The sequence below is a fragment of the Podarcis liolepis genome (assembly GCF_965112155.1).
Source record: "Podarcis liolepis genome assembly, chromosome: 12".
Classification (NCBI taxonomy): Eukaryota; Metazoa; Chordata; class Lepidosauria; order Squamata; family Lacertidae; genus Podarcis; species Podarcis liolepis.
Genome location: NC_139563.1, coordinates 19,107,250 through 19,126,864, shown reverse-complemented (window position 1 = coordinate 19,126,864; position 19,615 = coordinate 19,107,250). Strand labels below are relative to the sequence as shown.

The 19,615-nt window shown below is 40.3% G+C and overlaps 1 protein-coding gene across 2 annotated transcripts in view; it reads right to left on the bottom strand.

Annotated features, from left to right (window-relative positions):
* Nucleotides 1–17,637, bottom strand: part of LOC310689307 (integrin beta-1-like) — a 48,159-nt gene extending 30,522 nt beyond the window's left edge. The window contains exons 1-9 of one of the 2 annotated variants that reach the window (XM_083466862.1): nt 17,563–17,637; nt 12,045–12,114; nt 11,012–11,097; nt 5,907–6,129; nt 4,618–4,788; nt 3,452–3,690; nt 2,356–2,511; nt 1,607–1,702; nt 669–758 (exon numbers count right to left, since the gene is read on the bottom strand). In XM_083466862.1, the coding sequence (XP_083322988.1) occupies nt 669–758; nt 1,607–1,702; nt 2,356–2,511; nt 3,452–3,690; nt 4,618–4,788; nt 5,907–6,129; nt 11,012–11,097; nt 12,045–12,114; nt 17,563–17,571 (1,140 nt within the window). In that variant the 5' untranslated portion in view covers nt 17,572–17,637. The remainder of the gene's footprint in view (nt 1–668; nt 759–1,606; nt 1,703–2,355; nt 2,512–3,451; nt 3,691–4,617; nt 4,789–5,906; nt 6,130–11,011; nt 11,098–12,044; nt 12,115–17,562) is intronic. The other variant, XM_083466863.1, reaches the window with a different exon arrangement.
* Between the last annotated feature and the right edge of the window lie 1,978 nt (nt 17,638–19,615).

Sequence of the window (19,615 nt, the reverse complement as noted above, 5' to 3'; positions counted from 1 at the left end):
ATAGGTTAAAATCAGCACTTTGACCTGGGTCTGGAAACTGACAGCCAGTGCAGTGAAGCCAGGACCAGTGTAATCTGCTCAAACCTGTCTTGCCCTGTGAGCAAGGTCTCTGGGTGGCTAGAATGGGAAGCTACCAACTCTTTTTATACTACATATACATCCCAGAACCTCATCTGCTTAAATAAGGGATGGGGAACCTCAAGCCAGGCCTCCCCATTTGGCACAAGAGTCCAAGCCATGGCTACCTGCCCTACACCTGACATTGCATGTGACAAGTGTGGAGCAAGGCAGGGCTGGGTAAAAGGTGCTTTGAAGCTGATCATCAGTGCTGGAGAAGCATTGCACGAAGGGTTTCTTCAGTGCTGACAATCAGCTGACTGATGGCAACAGAGAAATACTGCACACATTTTTTGCTTATACATTTGATTTCAAACCATGCAAGCGAAGATTGCCATTGCAACATCAGGTGATTGACAAGGGGGAGGCCCTGTCCACCTGTCAAACTTGACTTGTGTGTATATGTATATGTATATGTATATGTATATGTATATGTATATGTGGCCAGGTCCGGATCCCCACTGGGGTCTTCAACAAAATACATCCTTTATTTTATGCAAAACACGTTGTCTTTGGGTGTATGTGGCAATAATGAAAACTGGTGAACTCACATTGTAGGCATCAATTATCAGTTGAATCACGTTACTGGAGTTTGAAGAGCGTGTTCCCACGGCAGATTTTGGAATCAAATTCTTGAGCTCCTTTACATGAGAAGAGTGAGAAAACCATTCAGTTAAAATCATAAGCAGCACGGATTAATTCTATACACAAAATGCCATTTATAGAAAACCATAAAAAAGGTAAAGGACCCCTGACAGTTAAGTCCACTCGTGAATGACTCTGGGGTTGCAGCGCTCATCTTGTTTTACTGGCCGAGGGAGACGAGATTTGTCCGTAAACAGTTTTTCCAGGTTATGTGGCCAGCATGACTAAGCCGCTTCTGGTGAAACCAGAGCAGCGCATGGAAATGCTGTTTACCTTCCCGCTGGAGCAGTACCTATTTATTTTAAAAGACAGCTGAAGGTAGCCCTGTTTAGGGAAGTTTTTAATGTCTGATGCTGTATTGTTTTTAATATTTGGTTGGAAGCTGCCCAGAGTGGCTGGGGAAACCAGCCAGATGGGCGGGGTATAAATAATAAATTATTATTATTATCATCTACTTGCACTCTGACGTGCTTTCGAACTGCTAGGTTGGCAGGAGCTGGGACCAAGAAACAGGAGCTAACCCCATTGTGGGGATTCGAACCGCCAACCTTCTGATCGGCAAGCCCTAGGCTCAGTGATTTAGACCACAGCACTACACGCGTCCCATATAGAAAACCATAGGTATACAGAATTCAATTTCTCAAGTTTCTAACACATACATAGAACAGGGGTGGGACAACTACAACCCATCAACTCTCTACATTCCCACCTAGGGTGGGTGGGGGTAAATACCATTATTGCCTAGAGAGCACCACTGGTCGTGTGGGTGGAGGCATTTTCAGGCTGGGCAATCTCAGCTGGTGAGGGAAGGGACTCTATAGAAGCTTTTGTCACTTGCTCTTACCTTGTAAACTGGTTGAAATTCTTGTGTAACAGCAAATATTATCTGAATATTATTGTCATTTAGCTTCTGAACAAGGTGTGCAATGGAGGGATAATCCTGAAGAATGAAGTTTACATTTTATATATACTTGAATTTCACACACAGTAACATTCTTATATACCATTTTCTATACAAACATAAGCAAGAGCAAACAAAAGAGTCAAAAACATTTTTTAAAAAAGCAATCCATCAACTCTCATTAACAGAAGCCTCTAATTCTCAGATTCTTCATTCTTATCAAAGCATTACTTAGGCTTTTTCTTGTATTTTGCCAGTTAAATAAATGTTCTCCAGTTCTTGGGTTTCTCTCTGGATTCAGAAAAGGAGTTTTAGCAAAGTAGGATAACTTTGTTTTAAAATAGGCAAGCCAAACCTGGCATTCTTCCTCCATGAAGAAAAATGTGAGGGCTACTATAACAAAATTAAAAATCTCTACATGTTTTTACATACAAGCTCTGCTAGCACTGGTCCATGAAAGCTTACAGACCTTGCTATTTTAAAAGTTTAAATTATAAGCTAAACTTTTAATGGGTGTTCTTCTCAAAGCATTCTTCTACATTTGGGGGGAGGTATACTGGGATTGTCTCCCATTTCTACACGTGTGTATATTTGCGTGAGAGAGAGAGAGAGAGAGAGAGAGAGAGAGAGGCACACATACACAATAACATACATGTAAACACAAAATTAAACATTCTTTTAAGCATACTTACATAATAATGGCTCATTGTGTACATATTGTTATCTAAATGACATCGCCCGTCATTTGGCAAGACAATTCCTCCAAGTTTCCCATCTCCAGCAAAATGAAATCCAGCATCCGTAGAAAATACCAACAACCGAGTGACATTTCTCCATCCAAGTTTTGACTTGAAAAGAAATTATATATCTATATATATATATAAAAGCATAGATCATTGTGAAAGAATATGGTAGCAGAGAAAACTGAAAAATGAGTGATCAGTATCTCCATGTATTTTTTAGCAAATATAAGCTCTCCGCCCATCACTACTGTACAGTTTTGATAGTAGCTTCAGGAACATGTGCATGACATAAAAACATAATGTGGGAAGAAGCCACCTGAACACACCCGGAAGTGACAGCTGGGATGTGTTGCCACTAGGATACAGTTGCTCCAGCTTATGGTCAAGAGGCATGGAGAAATTACCATGCAAACTTTGCAACTGGAGGTTGACTCAGAAAGCTCCAAAGCAAGAGAGGGGGAGGATTCCACTTGTACACTTGAAATCGCCTTCCTAATTCCTCCTGAAAATTGCTGGCACCAGTCACTTGGGCATCCAGATCAGAGTTCTGGTCCAGGGTTTTACTCTATATCTTTACTAGCTAAGTGTGTATGGGGCGAGGTGGGGTGGGGGTGGGGGTGGGGGATATGAGCTGGGTTCCCTCAAAATACACTGCTGGCTAACAACTACTAGAACTGAAAATCAGCAGCTAGACTTTATAGGAGCAAGACCAGAAGCAGTAGAAGAGAGGGTCTGCAAATCATAGACTGGTAACTGAAACCTTTTGTTGTTGTTGAAGAGAGAGAGAGAGAGAGAGTACACAGTGACTACGCCTTTTGTTTCCTGTGCAAGAGCTGCAACAAACAAACCCTTATGAGTACACATGTGGTTGAATGCCTGTTAAGGATCCCCACTGGCTTTTAACTGCTTATCATTGTACCTTTTCAATATTTGTGTCCAGGAAGTTAAATTAACACTTTTGATCCATTAAATCTGAATAACAGCCAAGGGTCTACAAGTCAATTGCATTTATAGTAATATGCAAAAGAAATGAAAATACACTTACACCACAAACAGCAACCTGCATTATTGCATCAAATCCACCTTCAGGAGAATCCAGATTGCCAGAAATCTGTTGATCACCTACAAGCTTATTGAACAGATTTCCATCACTGGTAAAGTTGAGTACATTCCTGTAGCTAAAAGGGCTTGTACAGTTAAGGTCAACGGTGCATGGGTTCTTGAGTTTGGCTGGCGTAGTACTAATATAAGGTATTGCAGTTTGTTCAACTAAAGAGCCAAAACCTGAGAGAGAGAGAGAGAGAGAGAGAGAGAGAGAGAGAGGAGAGAGGACATACAATAGAACTCTACTAGTTCTGAGAGCAATAGAAAGCCCTATAGAGAAGCCACCAAGTTGCAGGGCAAGTTGCACTCTAGCAAAAGACATTCTTTTTCATCAGGAAACAATGGAAAGCTTGGTCTACCAGGTAATGAAGAGTCCAGGAGGAAGTGGTTCTGAAGGGTCAGAACTCAGCCTTAGCAAGGGTTATACTGAATGTCTTCTACACAGCAGACATGTTTGGAAACCCGGAGAGGCTATCTGGCTGTCATGTGGGTTTCTTTTGAGCATGTGTTCATCCCAAAGAAGCAGGATATATTGCCTGGAAGGAGTGCTATGAACTGGGACAATGTAGACATTTTACTTTCTCAAGAGGCTGTATATGAAACCCAGTAGGAATTCCAATGTTTACATAGAAACCAATCAACTTTGGGTTGTATTCAACCAAGTCCTACTTAAAAGTAGATCCATTCAAACTACTCATTGGCTTTGAATACTATGTGTTAAGTTTGTACATGACTTAAGTTATCTTCAGAACAAAAGCATTGACAATAAACTTGATTAACTTAAGTCTACTGATCCCAAATAGTCTACTGTGAGTATGCCTTAGATTTAATGCAACCTATTATAATCCTTGCTTCCACTAGCTTGCATATAGGCTCTCAGGTTTGCTCTATCCAAATCTGTTTTTATCCAGCAGCAATCTAATACAGAATCTATGTTATAAAAGTATGCATTTTCTTCTCCTAGTACAAACTTACTAAATCATGTTTATATTTCTGAGCACATGCATATTACACATGTATATTTCTCTATACATTTTGACATGATAAACGGAACTTTGTAAAGAAAAGCAAGCCCTAATTTATAATGATCTTAAACAAAATTATTACCAATTCGAAAATCTGAAGTTATATTCTTCATTTTACTCATGAGAGAAGTTCCAAGGCTTTTCACATTCTCCAAGTCATCTTTCATAGTGTAGGAGAGATCCATAAGGTAATAAAGATCAATGGGATAATCTTCAGCTCTCTTAAATTTTAATGAAAATGTCTGTGGTTCCCCTAATCCCAGAAAAAGAAATAAAAGTTTTAAAGCAAAAATTCCATAATGACACTAGACAGTAAGTACGCTAAACATGTAAGTGCACTGACACTTCCACCCTATGCTTAGTGCCTCTGTCTTGCTAGAATATATCCTTGAGCTGTGAGGCCGCCTCTTCCTTGCCTGAATGGAGGGCAGAGATCTGTGTGTGAGGTGTCAGCTTATTTAAAAACCTCTTTGGCATAGGTGGAAAATAGTCCACTATACGAAGTCACACCTGTTGCTCCACCCACATTTGCCTTAGGCCCTGCACACCACTGGCACACGTGGCCCCCAGAAGATGGCCCTTTATTCCAACATAGGGGGAGGGTTCAGGGCCTTGCCACACAAGTATAGCTCTGAGGGGAACATTGGGATCTTCTAACAAGGATTCTTTGGGAGAAGCCATGACTGCTTCAAGTGGTATGATCATGAATTCAACGTACAGTGCAGATGGGGCCCAAATCTACTTAGGAGGATACTTCCAATAGGATAATCCAGTTGCTGTTTCCAATTGTAAACACATTTTTTGTACATTTCCAGTTCCTGCTTGCCAGGCACTCCAAAATATGTATCGCAGTTATCAATGCCTGGGGCACATTCTGTGCTTCCTCTGGGCAGTTCCAAAGCACTTTCAGGGTGAAGAAAAGCATTTCTGACCCCAAATCAATCTTAAACCATTTATGCATATACCAAAATTGTTTTGAAAGCCCCAATATTCTGGAAATTATCCCACACCATGTTTCATGAAGACTGGTCATTTAAGAGCTTCAGATGCGTTTCCTGAATAGGGTAAGTTGAATGTTCATGTGCAAAAGTGTCTGTCCAAAGGAATTTGAGTTGCCGTTCTGACCAATGCTGCTCAAGGCAATATACTTAAGGTGGGGAAACTACTAGAAAATCAAGGTACAATGGCTTGATCAAGGTACAACGTTCCCACCTGTTGAAGCTGGATCTATCTATCTGTCATCTATCTATCTATCATCTATCTATTTATCTATCTATCATCTATCTAAATGTTTTGACAGTTCTAGTCTATTTCTCGAATAATGGTGAGAACATAAGGAATAAGACATCACTGTTAATCTGACACCCTTACCTATTCGCAGCTTTAATTGTACTTGCTGTGGTTGAATCTGAGTAATGTCTTCTGGTTTAAGATTCTCAGCAGCCCCTTTGACACGATTGGTTACTTCCTTGTTTTTTGGCATAGCTTGTGAGCCTCTGGGATTTTCTATTTCATCTGGAGGGCAGCCCTTAGTTTTTAAAACTTCCAAATCATCACATCGTGTTGAAGTAGATTCTCTTTCTTGAAAGAAGGTCTAGCAAACATAAACAAAATCAGGTTCTAAATTGCTCACAGTAGGTTCATCTCCAACTATACTACCACCATGGTTCATTCTGCATACAATTCAAAACACCATTGACATTTAAAAAACCAAATCTGATTTTCACTTTGTATTGCTATATTAGTTGCAGGAGGGGATCACCTTCAGTAAATGTATGTTTTCAGAAATGCAAAGATACATACAGCAGGGTACAGCAAAGTCTAATTGTTAATCTTGTACTAAACTGTAATATTGTTCCAAATGTTATCTTAGCTGTCTTACTATTTTTAATAGCTCCTTGGAAGATGACTGAAAGCAGCATAAAAATGGAATGGAATTCAGCAATGTTCTAGTGATGAGCAGTTCAGAGTAAACTAGCTTGACAGTAGTTTTCAAGAAAGATGCTGTAAGCGGGCTTGGTAGGTTTCAAAGCTATCACCTGTCCCTGCAAGGAAGACCCTGGGGGAAGGGTCGAGATGCAAGGGCCTAGCAGAGCTAGCAAAAACAGGAGACAGCTGCAGGATGGGCAGGGTAGACTGTAAAGGCACAACTCAGAAAAGGAGTCATGACACCGGTGTGGGCGTGGGTCACGGTTGCAACCACAAGCTACAAGGAGAGGAGGAGAATGAAAGAGATGTGAGGCAGACTCAGAGAGGAAGAAGTCCTGGCATTTGAAAGAAAGGGTTCTTGCTTCCAGCAGAGGGGTTGTGATGGAGCAGTAAAGCCAAAACCAGCTGGGCTCTTGCTAGGAGCCAAGTGCCAGAGAGGCAGAGGAGACATGGCAGGAACTGAACTCGAGAGACAACACAGCCAGAAAAACAGCCCGGTTGTGGGACAAAAATAAGTGTTTAGTCCAGGCATGAAAAGAAAGATCCAACAGCAAATCTGATGGGGGGCCTACACATTGTCATTGTTAGTGTGCCTGCAACCGTGAGGAAGAGACCAAAACAAGGAAGGTTTTATACATAATTTTGGCGAGATCACTTCTGAAGGGAGTGAGGGAGTAATGTATTCGTTTGATGTAGAGCTACCCCATCATAGCTCTCAGTCCTGGAGGACCTGTCCCCTGCCTTGAAAGCCTTTTTTCACCTGGCCTGAGAGCTACAAAAGCTGAACAGAATCTTGGGTTGGGGTGGTTTTGGACGGGGGGAGCAAGGAGTTGTTGCTGTTGATTTATTGTATCTTTATTTTAGATATTGTTGTGATATATGTGGAAACTGTTCTGTTTGGTTGTGTTCTTTTAAAATCAATTTATTCATTGTTTTTGTTATAATGTTGTTATGTATTTTTCCATGCTGTAAGCTGCCTTGAGCATGGTTAGAAGGATAAAGGCAGCATACAAACAAAATTATGTATGTATGTATGTATGTATGTATGTATGTGTACCTTCAAGTGTGGAGGATGCCAAAGTTAGATTCTTTCCTCTTGGAAATAAGTACACAATACACATGTGTAGCATCTTGATAAGAATATACACTAGTGGCCAAAATTGTCTTTTCATTTATATATAATTTTATGGTATTACTCCAAAAAAAAAGTGGTGTTATTAGCCATCATTGCCAAAACAAGATGACACCTGACTCTCTAAAAATTCCTTTTTCTGGTTATTTGGCTATAACTTTTGACAGAATACAGATAATTGAACGATCTTTGTGCATTACATTCTCCATTAAATTATCTTTCCATTGATATATAATTTTAAGGTATTACAACCAACCCTCGAAAATACACTTTCTCCAAAAGGTTTCCACAATTTTGGTCACTAGTATAAGAAGCTGAATGCCCCCCTCCCCCAGTCAGAATCATTGTTCATCTAGCCCAGAGTTCTCTGCTTGGGCTGACAGCATTTCTCCGGGGTTTAAGGAAGTGGTGTTTCACATCAGCTACTGCTTGACCTTTTTAAACTAGAGATCCCAGGGGCTGGGGCTGGGACCCTCTCCATGCAAAGCGTAGGACTCTGCCACTCAGCTATGGCTCGTTCCCCCTATTTTAAATACAGTATATAGGAGCCCCAGAGGAAGATGCCAGACAGGTTCCTGAGGAAGTACACTCAAAGCAGCCCATCCGAGACCCAGAATGGAACAGTGAGTCATTGCTGTCTGCTTGTTTACATGACCACACGACCAAACAGCCAATACCTGACACTTTGCATGTAAAATCCAATGAAGAACCATTATTATATGATACAGCATAAAAGCAATTTGTGTTTTATCACTTTCACACACACAGATGTGTCTGGAAGCAGTTTCTGTAAAAGGATGACCAGGAGGATAGGAACTGCTCTTTGCTGTATCTGTTAGACAGCCCAGTTCATACATTGTATTTATCCCCTGAAGTTTAGTAGGAAAACACCAGTGAACAAAACAGCAAATCAAGTACAAATTGTGCAAACTAGCAGTGGCACTAGAAAGGAACTATTAGAATTAACAAGCAGTGGAAAAACAAAAAGGAGTCAAGTTAAGCTTTGCCTTTTCTGGCTTCAACTTACAACATACCATACTACTGTAATTTATTTGACTTCTTCACTGTAAGGTTCCAAGGCAGGCTGCAGGAATTTACTATTCAACAGTTTAAAACAATTTATGCTCACAGCAGTAGAGTGGGTCCTGAAAATATACACCTCGGGTGTCAAAGGCCAGGGCAAAGTTGCAAAGCAGAATACAGATATTTTATTTTGGAGGTTAGAAACACAGGAAGCTATTCACTGTTAGTGGAAACTGTAGCTGTCAGAAGCTGGGCTCTAGTCTAGTCTTCTCTTCAACATTTTGCTTATATCATTAAAAAAAATTATATCCCACTCTTTGTCTGTAGACTTTAGGATAGGGTATGGCAATCAAAAACAAAACTATTAATCACAATTAAAAAAAAAAGTTATGTACATTATGTCTTCTTGGTATCTCATGAATTAAAAGGCCTGTAAAAGATAGGCATTTTCAGTTATCTCTGTGCATGGATTTTTGTTATTTTTGCTGCTTTCGTTTCAGAGAAGTATTCAAGCATGCAAGTCCTGATCTGCAGTCTGAAATAGTACATTCCATACAGAGGTTTAACCACCTCTGTGAAACTAGGCCTAAGGATTGTATCAGAACTTAGGACTCAGGACATTCCAGAAGTCAAACTAGATTTAAAACACACAGAAAATTCTGTTTCCCTGTCCACCTGCTTTGTCTGCAGCTAAAGTTACTGCCCTTCTAATATCACCAGGAGAATATAATTAAATCCAGACAGAGAGACTCCGGAGTGGAATGATTTTAAATAACTATGAGGGAGAACTTGGGAGGGGGCAGAGTCCTTGCCACTGGCAAAGGGAACAGGACAAAGCCTAAGGAGACTGCATTCTTAAAATAAAAAAAGATTTTAGTAACAGAGTGAAGAATTTACCCATTCGCCTGGTTCCAACTGCAGATAGCAACTGCTTCTAGCTAATCAGGGCAATCATTTCAGAGAATTTGCCTCTCTACCCCCTTCACCTGGCATTCAAGAGACCTCGGACTATTTCATGCATACAAGTCAACTACTTATGTCCACATGACAAACACCCCTGTCCCTGTGTAGGGAAGGGGGCATGGAAAAATAGCAGTGTGAACTAAGCTATATATGGATACAGCCAGTAGTGCCAATCTGATCATTACAGTTGGAAAGTAGAACGGTCACAGAATGCTATTTGATAGATAACTTGTAAATAAGTCAATATATTTCAACTGATGCATAAGGGACACACTTATTTCTTTTCCCAATGGAGTATTAAAAGAGAGAAATGGCAAGGAATCTTTCCTTGCAAATCTGCCTGTTTCTTTCCTGCTGGTCACGGGGAGGTGGAATCCCTTCCCTGCAAATTGAATTTGTGGACAAAGCACCAAGTGAGGAATCTGTTTACCCTCAAATTGCACCAGGGTCTTGTTATTCTGCCGTGTGAAACAAACAGATCCATTCCATCTCCAAATCCTCTGGCACATGCAGAGGAGTTGGGAAATAAGGCAAAGGTGTTTCACCCATTTGAGGGAAACTCAAATGCACTAAGAGAAGGTCTTGCTCTTGCTATTTCCTATTGTGTATTCCAGCCAAGGTTAACAGATGATTCTTTCAAGCAGGGGAAACACAGGGTCATTTGTTGACCTACTGGTGGGCTGGAGCAAAGATAAATTTTGAGCACCTCCCAGCCCAGTACAGGTGAGTAAATGGCCCTACCACTCTCCTGGAGAAAGCAGTCTTTCACCTTGCACCTTACAGGAAATTCAAAGCAGTACAGGTGTCCTGCTACCCATTTAATCATCACAACAGCCCTGAGAGGTAATTAGGCTGAGAGTGTGTAACATAACCAAGGTCGCCCACAGAGCTTTATGGTCTGAGTAGAGATTAGAACCAGAGTCTCTGCATTCTTATTCCAGCACTAACTATTAGACCATACTGGCTCTCAAAAACCTCTCCATGTGCACAAAAGCATCTTCCAAAGGCACCAGGGGCTCATTAAAACAAGGAAGATTATTTCTGACAAAAAATCTTTGCTGGTCTTTATGCTGCTGCCAGCACTGTTTCCTACCAGTTCCAGAATAACAGTGACAACAACAACAATAACAATAAAAACTTAACCCCCAAGCTAGGAATTGTTATTCATAAAGCCAATCTTAAACATACGTGACAGCCTCCACATCTCCACCACCAAAATTTTAGCGCAGCAGACTTATTGATCACATCTGTTCTCCACTTTGTAGAGTCTAATACTGACCAAAGAAACCTGTGGCTTTCATTTGCAGCTTATTTATCAATGCAAAGGAGTGTATCATAAAAAGTTACTGAATGTATAAGAATAGCTACAGATAAAATGAAATAGGAAACAAAATATTGCAAAGGAAATATATTTAAAAAAAATACGTACTGCACTTTTGCACCATCCACAATTTGGTCCAGCTTGTATACAATCAGCACATGATTTAGCATTAGCTTTTATACAATTGCTCCCACCTATAAGAAAATGCAAAGGCTTTTTTGTAAAGAAATAATAACACATACCTAACTTAATGTACTGTATAAGTAAATGTCTTACTAGCCATAAACTGAGGTTCAAACTAATCATTATATCTATAATTAACATATGATTGCAAGTGTTGCTTAACAATCAATTCCACAAATGCTCAGAGCCTAGAGGGGAAGTTGGAGCACCAATGCACATTTCTTCTGTGCCAATCATAATTCATTAATTAGGACTGCTTCAATCCTAATTAGGACTGCTTCAAATGCCATGGAACAATCCTCCACATAAGAAAAACCATGAAAACCACAACAGTCATGCATGACAAATTGCACATGCATTCATTGCACTGCACACATATGATGAAAAGGTGACGCTAATCTAGATTTTCCATTGTATGTACAAACAGTAAAATAGATCCAGGTGAATTCCAAACATAAAGGATGAAACGGCGGAATGTAGAGATGTTCTGCAAGAGAAACTGCACCTGCATCTGTTACACTGCATGTATGGAAAGGCTGTTTGGTTTTTCTTACTTGGAAGAATAAGACGTGCATAACATTTCAAATGACCTGACGTGGGACAAGAGTACAATTTCAAGCTGTAGATGCAGTTCAGCATCCTTCAGATGTGGCTACACTAGAGAAACAAGAGTGTGGTTCTGAAGATACAGCTCAATCTCTTCTCCAGGGCAAACATTCCTCCTCCTACCTCCTGTTCATATGCCCTCTTTGCCAACAGTTTCAGAGACATGAGCAAAGAGGTTAAACCAATATGGATTAATGTTGTATGAAAGTGAAACCGGCAGCATTTGTCCTTGAATCAATTTAAAACAAGCATAGCAAGCTTACACTGGATAGCTCTGGAATTAATAGGTCACCTGCACTGTAAAATAGAAAAACAGTCTATGCTTTCTAAACCTGTACATATTTCCATTTACCTTGTTGGGCAGATCCGCAGACCACAAAGCAGCTTAATAATCCAATCCAGATGAGAAACTTGAAATCTGCCTGAAAAATAAAATATGGGTCAATATTGGGGGCTCTTGCATGAGAAAACGAATCTCAATTTCTCCCAACTAGGCTTGCTTTTATTAACATCTTAATTCCATGCATTTCTGATTTCTGATCAGGGAACCACAACAAAAGATCAGGGGATGCTGGAGAAATAGTGTATCTTGATTTCAGTAAGGCTTTTGCCATAGTCCACCACCATAGTCTTGTGGTAAAAACAGCGGGTAAAATGTGGACTGAAGAAGGTAACTGTTAGGTGGATTTGTAGCTGGTTGACTGACTGAACCCAAAGAGTTCCTCATCATCCTGGAACTAATGGTTCCTCGTCATCCTGGGGGGGGGGGGGAGGGACAAGTGGGGTTACACTTCAGACAATTTGTGACCCCCCAGTTCCCCAACTCAAAAGCAAGGATGGGGGGCCTGTGGCCCTTCAGCTGCTGTTGGACACCGACTCCCATCAGCCGCAGCCAGGATGGCCAATGATCTGGGGTTATGGGCATAGCTGTCAAGTGTCCCTTATTTGAAGGGACAGTCCCTTATTCCAGCGCCATGTCCCGCTGCTGTCCCTTATTGATGGATGTCCCTTAAATGTCCCTTAAATGATGTCCCTTAAATTTCAAAGGAAGCAACTCCTCTCCCTCCTTCCCTGCCGGCCAGGAAGGAGGGAGGCTCCAACTGTGTTGCTTGGCTGTGTTGCTCACCCAATAAGAAGTCTAAGAACGACTGGGGTGTGTGTGTGGAGCTTGCATGCCTTGTGTGTGGCTAGTTAATGCAAGCTGAGGAGTTTTTTGAATGCTGGACGCCATTTTGTTCCACGTGCTGCTGCAAACTTTGTAGTGCAAAGCCAGGCCGGGGAGCCATCTTAAGTTGAGGCTGCATAGGCCTTGTGGTGCATGTGATTCAGATTCTATTCAGTTGAACCTCTGGTTACAAAGTTGGTTGGACAGTGTTCTCGAAGCTACCAGCGTGAGTTTGACCAGACTGCAGGAGGACAGGAAGACTGGAGTGCCTGGAACAGGTGAGGCTGCAGGTCCCTTATTTTGGCTGCTGGTCCCTTATTTTCAAGGTTGCTGGTCCCTTATTTTCAAATCTGTAAGCTGACAGCTATGGTTATGGGAGTTATTGTGCAACAACACCGGAAGGCCAGAAGGTCCCCATCTTGCTTTAATAGCTTCAAAATGTGTAAAAAAAGGAGATCTGAGATTTAGAAATGGGGAGGCTGTGTGTAAATCACAATTATCACAGTTATTCTACAGGCCTCTTTTCAGCTCTAAAAAGGGCCCTAAAGCAGCTCACATAAAAATGTAAGAATGATAATAAAATATTCTATATGATAGAATACGTAAGATTCGTAAGAATCTCTGCTTCTATTGAACAAGTCGGCAGATATATATAATAGAGTTTCTAGTCCTCAAGGAATGTGTGGAGATGAAGCAGGAGTCAGAGAAATTCCAGAATAGTGTTTTTGGTGCTCAGTGGGCGCTCAGTGCCCTTTATTGCTTCTCGCCCCCCAATAACTAGCAGAAGCATACTCTAAAAGAAGCCATGCAAAGCCCTCCAGCAAACATGATGTATACAGCTGTGTGAGTGTTCCCCAGCTGAATTAATCTATCATTATTTCCAGTGTGCATTGTTTACTTAACTCTATGTTGTAAACTCATGAAATGAAATGAAAAACATTTCTCGTATTACATGAGAATCCCATACAAAATAATACCACGGGAAATGACAATTAGATTTTAAAAAGATTTAAAATTGGCAGTATTATCTCCATTAACACCACGCCCAAAGGAAGGGAGTATTTCCTGCTGTGTGTCTAAGTCAACTAATGTAATAGATTAGAAACATTCCTATTCTACTGTAGCCATCAAGTGAATATCAAGGTGCTATTGTGCTATATATGCTCTCACAGACTCTCATATATAAACATATACATGCGTGCCTATAAATCTCAGCACATTATCAAATTGAGGAAGGGCCACATGCTCTGCATGCAATATCTGGCTTCTATAGGTAAGGCTGCAAATGACTCCTGTTAGGAACCCTGAAGAGTTGCTGCCAGCCAGTGTAGATAGTATTGTGCTAGGTGGACTGATGGTCTGGTTTGGCACCAGATTCTTATATTCCCAAAGTCATACCACGAAATAGAACCCTAGGTGGGGATATACAGATAAGAGTTGGCTCGGTTCTCAATGGATCCCAGTGCACATGTTTTGCACAGAGAAATGTTCAGGTTCAATCAATGGCTTAATAAAAAAAGGAGAAGGTAGCAGATTTCAGACCTCTCTGCTCAAGATACTGGAAAGCTGCTACAAATCGGAGTAGGCAACACCAGTTTAACTGAATAAATAATCTGATGCAAAAAGGTAGCTTCCTAAGATATCTGCAGTATATAGCGCTCTCTCCTCACACACATAACCACCTGCCATACTTACTGGTATTTCATTAATGGGAAATCAATGGATTTTTTTTACTGTCTGTGAAGAAAGAGGCAGCCATGTAGCCTTCATGTATAGCATCTCTAATAATGGTCCAATTCACATATATAAACCATGATTAACAAATGTAGAGGGAATTCACTCCTCCTCTGGTCCTGTTGTACTACCCAGGGCTAAGCCATGGTTTGGCATTTCACTGCATCAGAACCCTAAACCTTGGGATGTCTCCCCCAAACTACAACCAGTAAATCAAGAAACTTAAGTTTGTTTTTGCTGAGCCATTGTTTGGATTATCATTATGTTCATAAGTAAGGTAAAGGTAAAGGGACCCCTGACCATTAGATCCAGTTGTGACCGACTCTGGGGTTGCGGCGCTCATCTCGCTTTATTGGCCGAGGGAGCCAGTGTACAGCTTCCGGGTCATGTGGCCAGCATGACTAAACCGCTTCTGGTGAACCAGAGCAGCGCATGGAAATGCCGTTTACCTTCCTGCCGGAGTGGTACCTATTTATCTACTTTCACTTTGATGTGCTTTCGAACTGCTAGGTTGGCAAAAGCAGGGACCGAGCAACGGGAGCTCACCCCGTCGCGGGGATTCGAACCACTGACCTTCTGATCAGCAAGTCCTAGGCTCTGTGGTTTAACCCACAGTGCCACCCGTGTCCCTTTGTTCATAAGTACAGTACTAGAAATTCACATTTCGAGCCATCCTCCTATCATACATTCACAAAAACCACACAAGTTGCAGCAGCAATTATGGTTCCTAGAACCATTGGCAAAGTGACTTCCACAATGTTGAGACTACAGCTAAAATAGGAGACACAGGAAAAATCCATATTTCTGTAAAACACTCTCGCAAATTCCATTCCCCTGTCCCCCAAAAATCACTACCCTGAGAAAGGGTGAGTTGAATGGGTTGGCTGAAATTTAGTTTTTTAAAAACCCCATTGTTGGTATTGAGCCATTTTTAAAAATCCAGAATAAGCCGTTAATCACATGTTTTGGAAGTTCTGCATTTCAATAAACAAAAATACTTGCTTTGAAATAATTAGTGTTAAAGCTTGGTACAGATTTACATTCTTCTCTGTAAAAGAGAAAGACAAATACAAAATGCAAATAAGAAATCAGGATCTTATGTTGTTACTGCTTTCACAAGAGTTTAAACAAACCCAAGCTCTAAGTTCAGACATTATGAAATGTGGTTTGTTTAAAAAGAGGGGTGGGGTAGTCTGAGAACTCACATACATAGCAAGAAAATATGGTTTGCTATTAGTGAGTCCTTTTCAGATGTATCTTTTAAAGATCTCATTATTGCTGACTGCTTCTATTTAGTACTTTTTGATACGTAATCATTTACTGCCTAGAAAAAGCTGCTAATTCATTTCCCTGGGATACATTTTTTGGTGACACAATAATTAGTCATGTTTTGTCATCGTTTGGGTAGATGCTTACAGCCTATGCCTCACTGCCTTTAAAAATGTTAAAGGTAAGACGGTATCTCTGATTGTACTTGCTAAATTATACCAAAGAACAGCCAATCTTTTCAAATCCAAACTACATGCACAGAAAGGTTCCACAGCAAGCTGTAAAAGCCATAAAGGCTTTTTGGTTTACGTTATTCTGCAACTGATGAGAGGAAAATCTTGGGAGGGGAGGGCTGCAGCATTTCTTTGCTGGGTTGCAACCAATATTATCAGAACTAGTGTGATACTAAATTTTTACTTTCATAAACTTCATTTCATGCAATTCCACCGGCTTCCATGCCATATATCACTGTGACTAAATTGCCATTTGCATGTCAGTACAATACAACACGTAGCATCAGAGTGTGACCTGCAGTCCCAATTTTAAAACTCCCTTCAACAAGGCAGCCTCAGCTCTTACATGGCTACTGTAAGGATTACATATGAAGTTCTTCAAACACTCTAGAGAACTATATAAATAGCAATTAGCACACACTTTTAAATTATCATAATTCCAAACAATCACTAACAGATGAGTACTTAATAGAGGGGCGTAATGGCCAAATACATGCAATATTACTTATACCAAGAAATATTTTGGTATTTTTATAGTTACCAGTAACATTCTTAATCTGAGTTTTGTCAACAATGTTAGGAGCTGTGTAAATTCATCTTTAAAACTGGGTAATGCCACATCCCAATACAGTCGTACCTTGGTTCTCGAACAGAATCCATTCTGGAAGTCCGTTTGACTTCCGAAAACATTCGAAAACCAAGGCGTGGCTTCCAATTGGCTGCAGGAGCTTCCTGCACTCAATCGGAAGCTGTGTTGGACGTTCAGCTTCCAAAATATGTTCGCACACCGGAAGACTAACTTCCGGGTTTGCGGCATTTGGGAGCCAAAACATTGGAGTTTCAAGGCATTTCAGAACCAAGGTACGACTGTAGAGTCCTTGAAAAATTCCTATTATTATTCTAAAACCTGAAATGTCTTCCATTTATACATGTTTGGAAGCCTTCTTGGCCGGTGTTGGAAGAGATGTACCATACTATACGTACCCACTGCCATTTTTCAACTTGGGCAGTGAAAAACTCTTGAAAGCGTAGGTGACAATGACAAATAAACCTCAAACTGTAATACATCTATAGTGCACAGAACAGGGTTAAACACAACATAGTTAATAAGATTAAACAGTGTGTTAGTTTTTCAATAGTTAACTAAAAATAAATAAATCACATGTTAAACTCAAGGGGATAAAAGTCAATGTGCCTTTTCCCTTAGAACAATCCACACATGTTCTGAATACACAATAACTGTCCTTGCTCATTTCACCTCACTGCCAGCATCACATCTAAAATAATAAGATGATCTCTTAGGGCTTTGACTTTTATATTCTACGCATGGAATTGGTTCGTGTCTTTAAACCAAATGTCATAACAAATAAATATTTAAGGCACACACAAAAAGATACACCCTCAACTCCCAGGCTTAGTCCCCCCCCCCTGCAGACCCCACCTTGCCTGCCCCTCCTCTCTGCCGCTACCTGTGCCATGGCTACGGCTGAGCTCAGGCTCCTCCCCGACCCTTGTCCGGGGGCTTCGAGAAGTCGGTGGCGGGGCTGAGCCTGCTTCCTCCGCCTCGCCTTTTCTTATGGCTTAAGACAGGTATTTCTACATATTGTGTAACAACTGATTAATCTTTAATACTTTAGTTAGTCTAGTTTACTTTAGTTAGACAGGTATTTCTACCTATTGTGTAACAACTGATTAATCTTTAATACTTTAGTTAGTCTATAAGACTTTAGCAGCAACAGCAAAAACAGTTACAATGATAAATTAGGTGGTGAGTCCATGCACAATGCTTTTAGAAAATATACCCTTGTCCAGCTTTCCTCTCTACTTTAAAATAATTGTTTGCCTTTCCTTGTAACTGCAATAGCAAACATATTCCTCCCTTATATATCTTTTCCAGCATTGCCTGCACAGTTATTTGTATAAATTTAGATTATGGTTTCTTAGAACCATTAAGATTCCCCCTGATTTTATAGTCACACATTACAATGTCGGCCTATTGGTGCCAAAGAAAGACAGAACATTCTTTATGTATGCTACAACAGCAGCAAGAATACTCATCGCAAAGTATTGGAAGACACAAGATCTACCCACCTTGGAAGAATGGCAGATGAAGGTGATTGACTTTATGCGACTGGCGGAAATGACAGGCAGAATCCGAGACCAGGGAAGAGAGACGGCGGAAGAAGATTGGAAGAAATTTAAGCACTATCTTAAGAAACATTGTAAAATTTACGAATGTTAGAATGACATTGGTTCTAAAAAGTGTTGGTTTACAGCTGTAAGGGTTAAGTTAAAGAAAAAGAAGGGTTATAAATTAGATAAGATTGAGAAAATTGGAATGTAGAAAGGGGAGGTATGGGGAAGTCAGCGAACTAAGGTATAAGAAAATATGGTTTTTAAGCTATACTTGTTCATTTTGTTTGTTTTTTGTTTGTGTTATATGTTTATAAAAATTTGTGAAACTCTAATAAAAATTTATTAAAAAAACAAAAACAAAACCACAAGTTCAGCAACCTGTGAAATTGATTTAAAAGCTGTCAGGAATAATATATAAAATATTGTCAGTTTCTGAGCCTCTGGAATACACTGTAGTCACTGTAAAAGTTTGGTTGTTGTGATCAAATATGTTTTAACAATTAATAGCTAAATTCAGTAATACCACACTTTGACATAAATTCAACCTGAATGAAACTCCCCCTTAGTTTTAAAATAACCTGCCAGATGGGCGGAGTATAAATAATAAAATTGTTGTTGCTGCTGCTCATGTTTAAACCTAGATCTACCATTAGTTCATGACCCATTGAACATCCACCAGCCTATCTACACTTGCACTATTCCTTTTGTTACAAAAAGCCCTGTGTGGGCATGTGAAAAGCTCAGTGGAGCAACAATGAAACTACTATCAAAAGGCCCTACCATCAGCCTGCAAAAGTCATACACCAGAGATCATTGTGTTCCCCATTATCAGTTTCCTAGCTGTAGCTGGGCCTGGGGACATCCTATTCCATAATAATAATTTTACTATTTATACCCCACCCATCTGACTGGTAGTAGATAGGTAGCCGTGTTGGTCTGCCATAGTCAAAATAAAAAAAATCCTTCCAGTAGCACCTTAAAGACCAACTAAGTTAGTTCTTGGTATGAGCTTTCGTGTGCGTGTATCTGAAGAAGTGTGCATGCACACGAAAGCTCATACCAAGAACTAACTTAGTTGGTCTTTAAGGTGCTACTGGAAGGAATTTTTCCATCTGACTGGGTCGCCCGAGCCACTCTCGGCGGCTTTCAACATACCATATAAAAACATAATAAAACATTAAATATTTAAAAGCTTCCCTACACAGGGCTGCCTTCAGGTGTCTTCCAAAGGTTGTATAGTTATTTACTGTATTATGTGAATCTAAATGGGCCTTAGAAAGCACTGCTAATAACAAGGCCAGTGGAAGTGATTATATTCCAGCTGAACTATTTAAAATTTTAAAAGATGTTGCTGTTAAGGTGCTACACTCAATATGCCAGCAAATT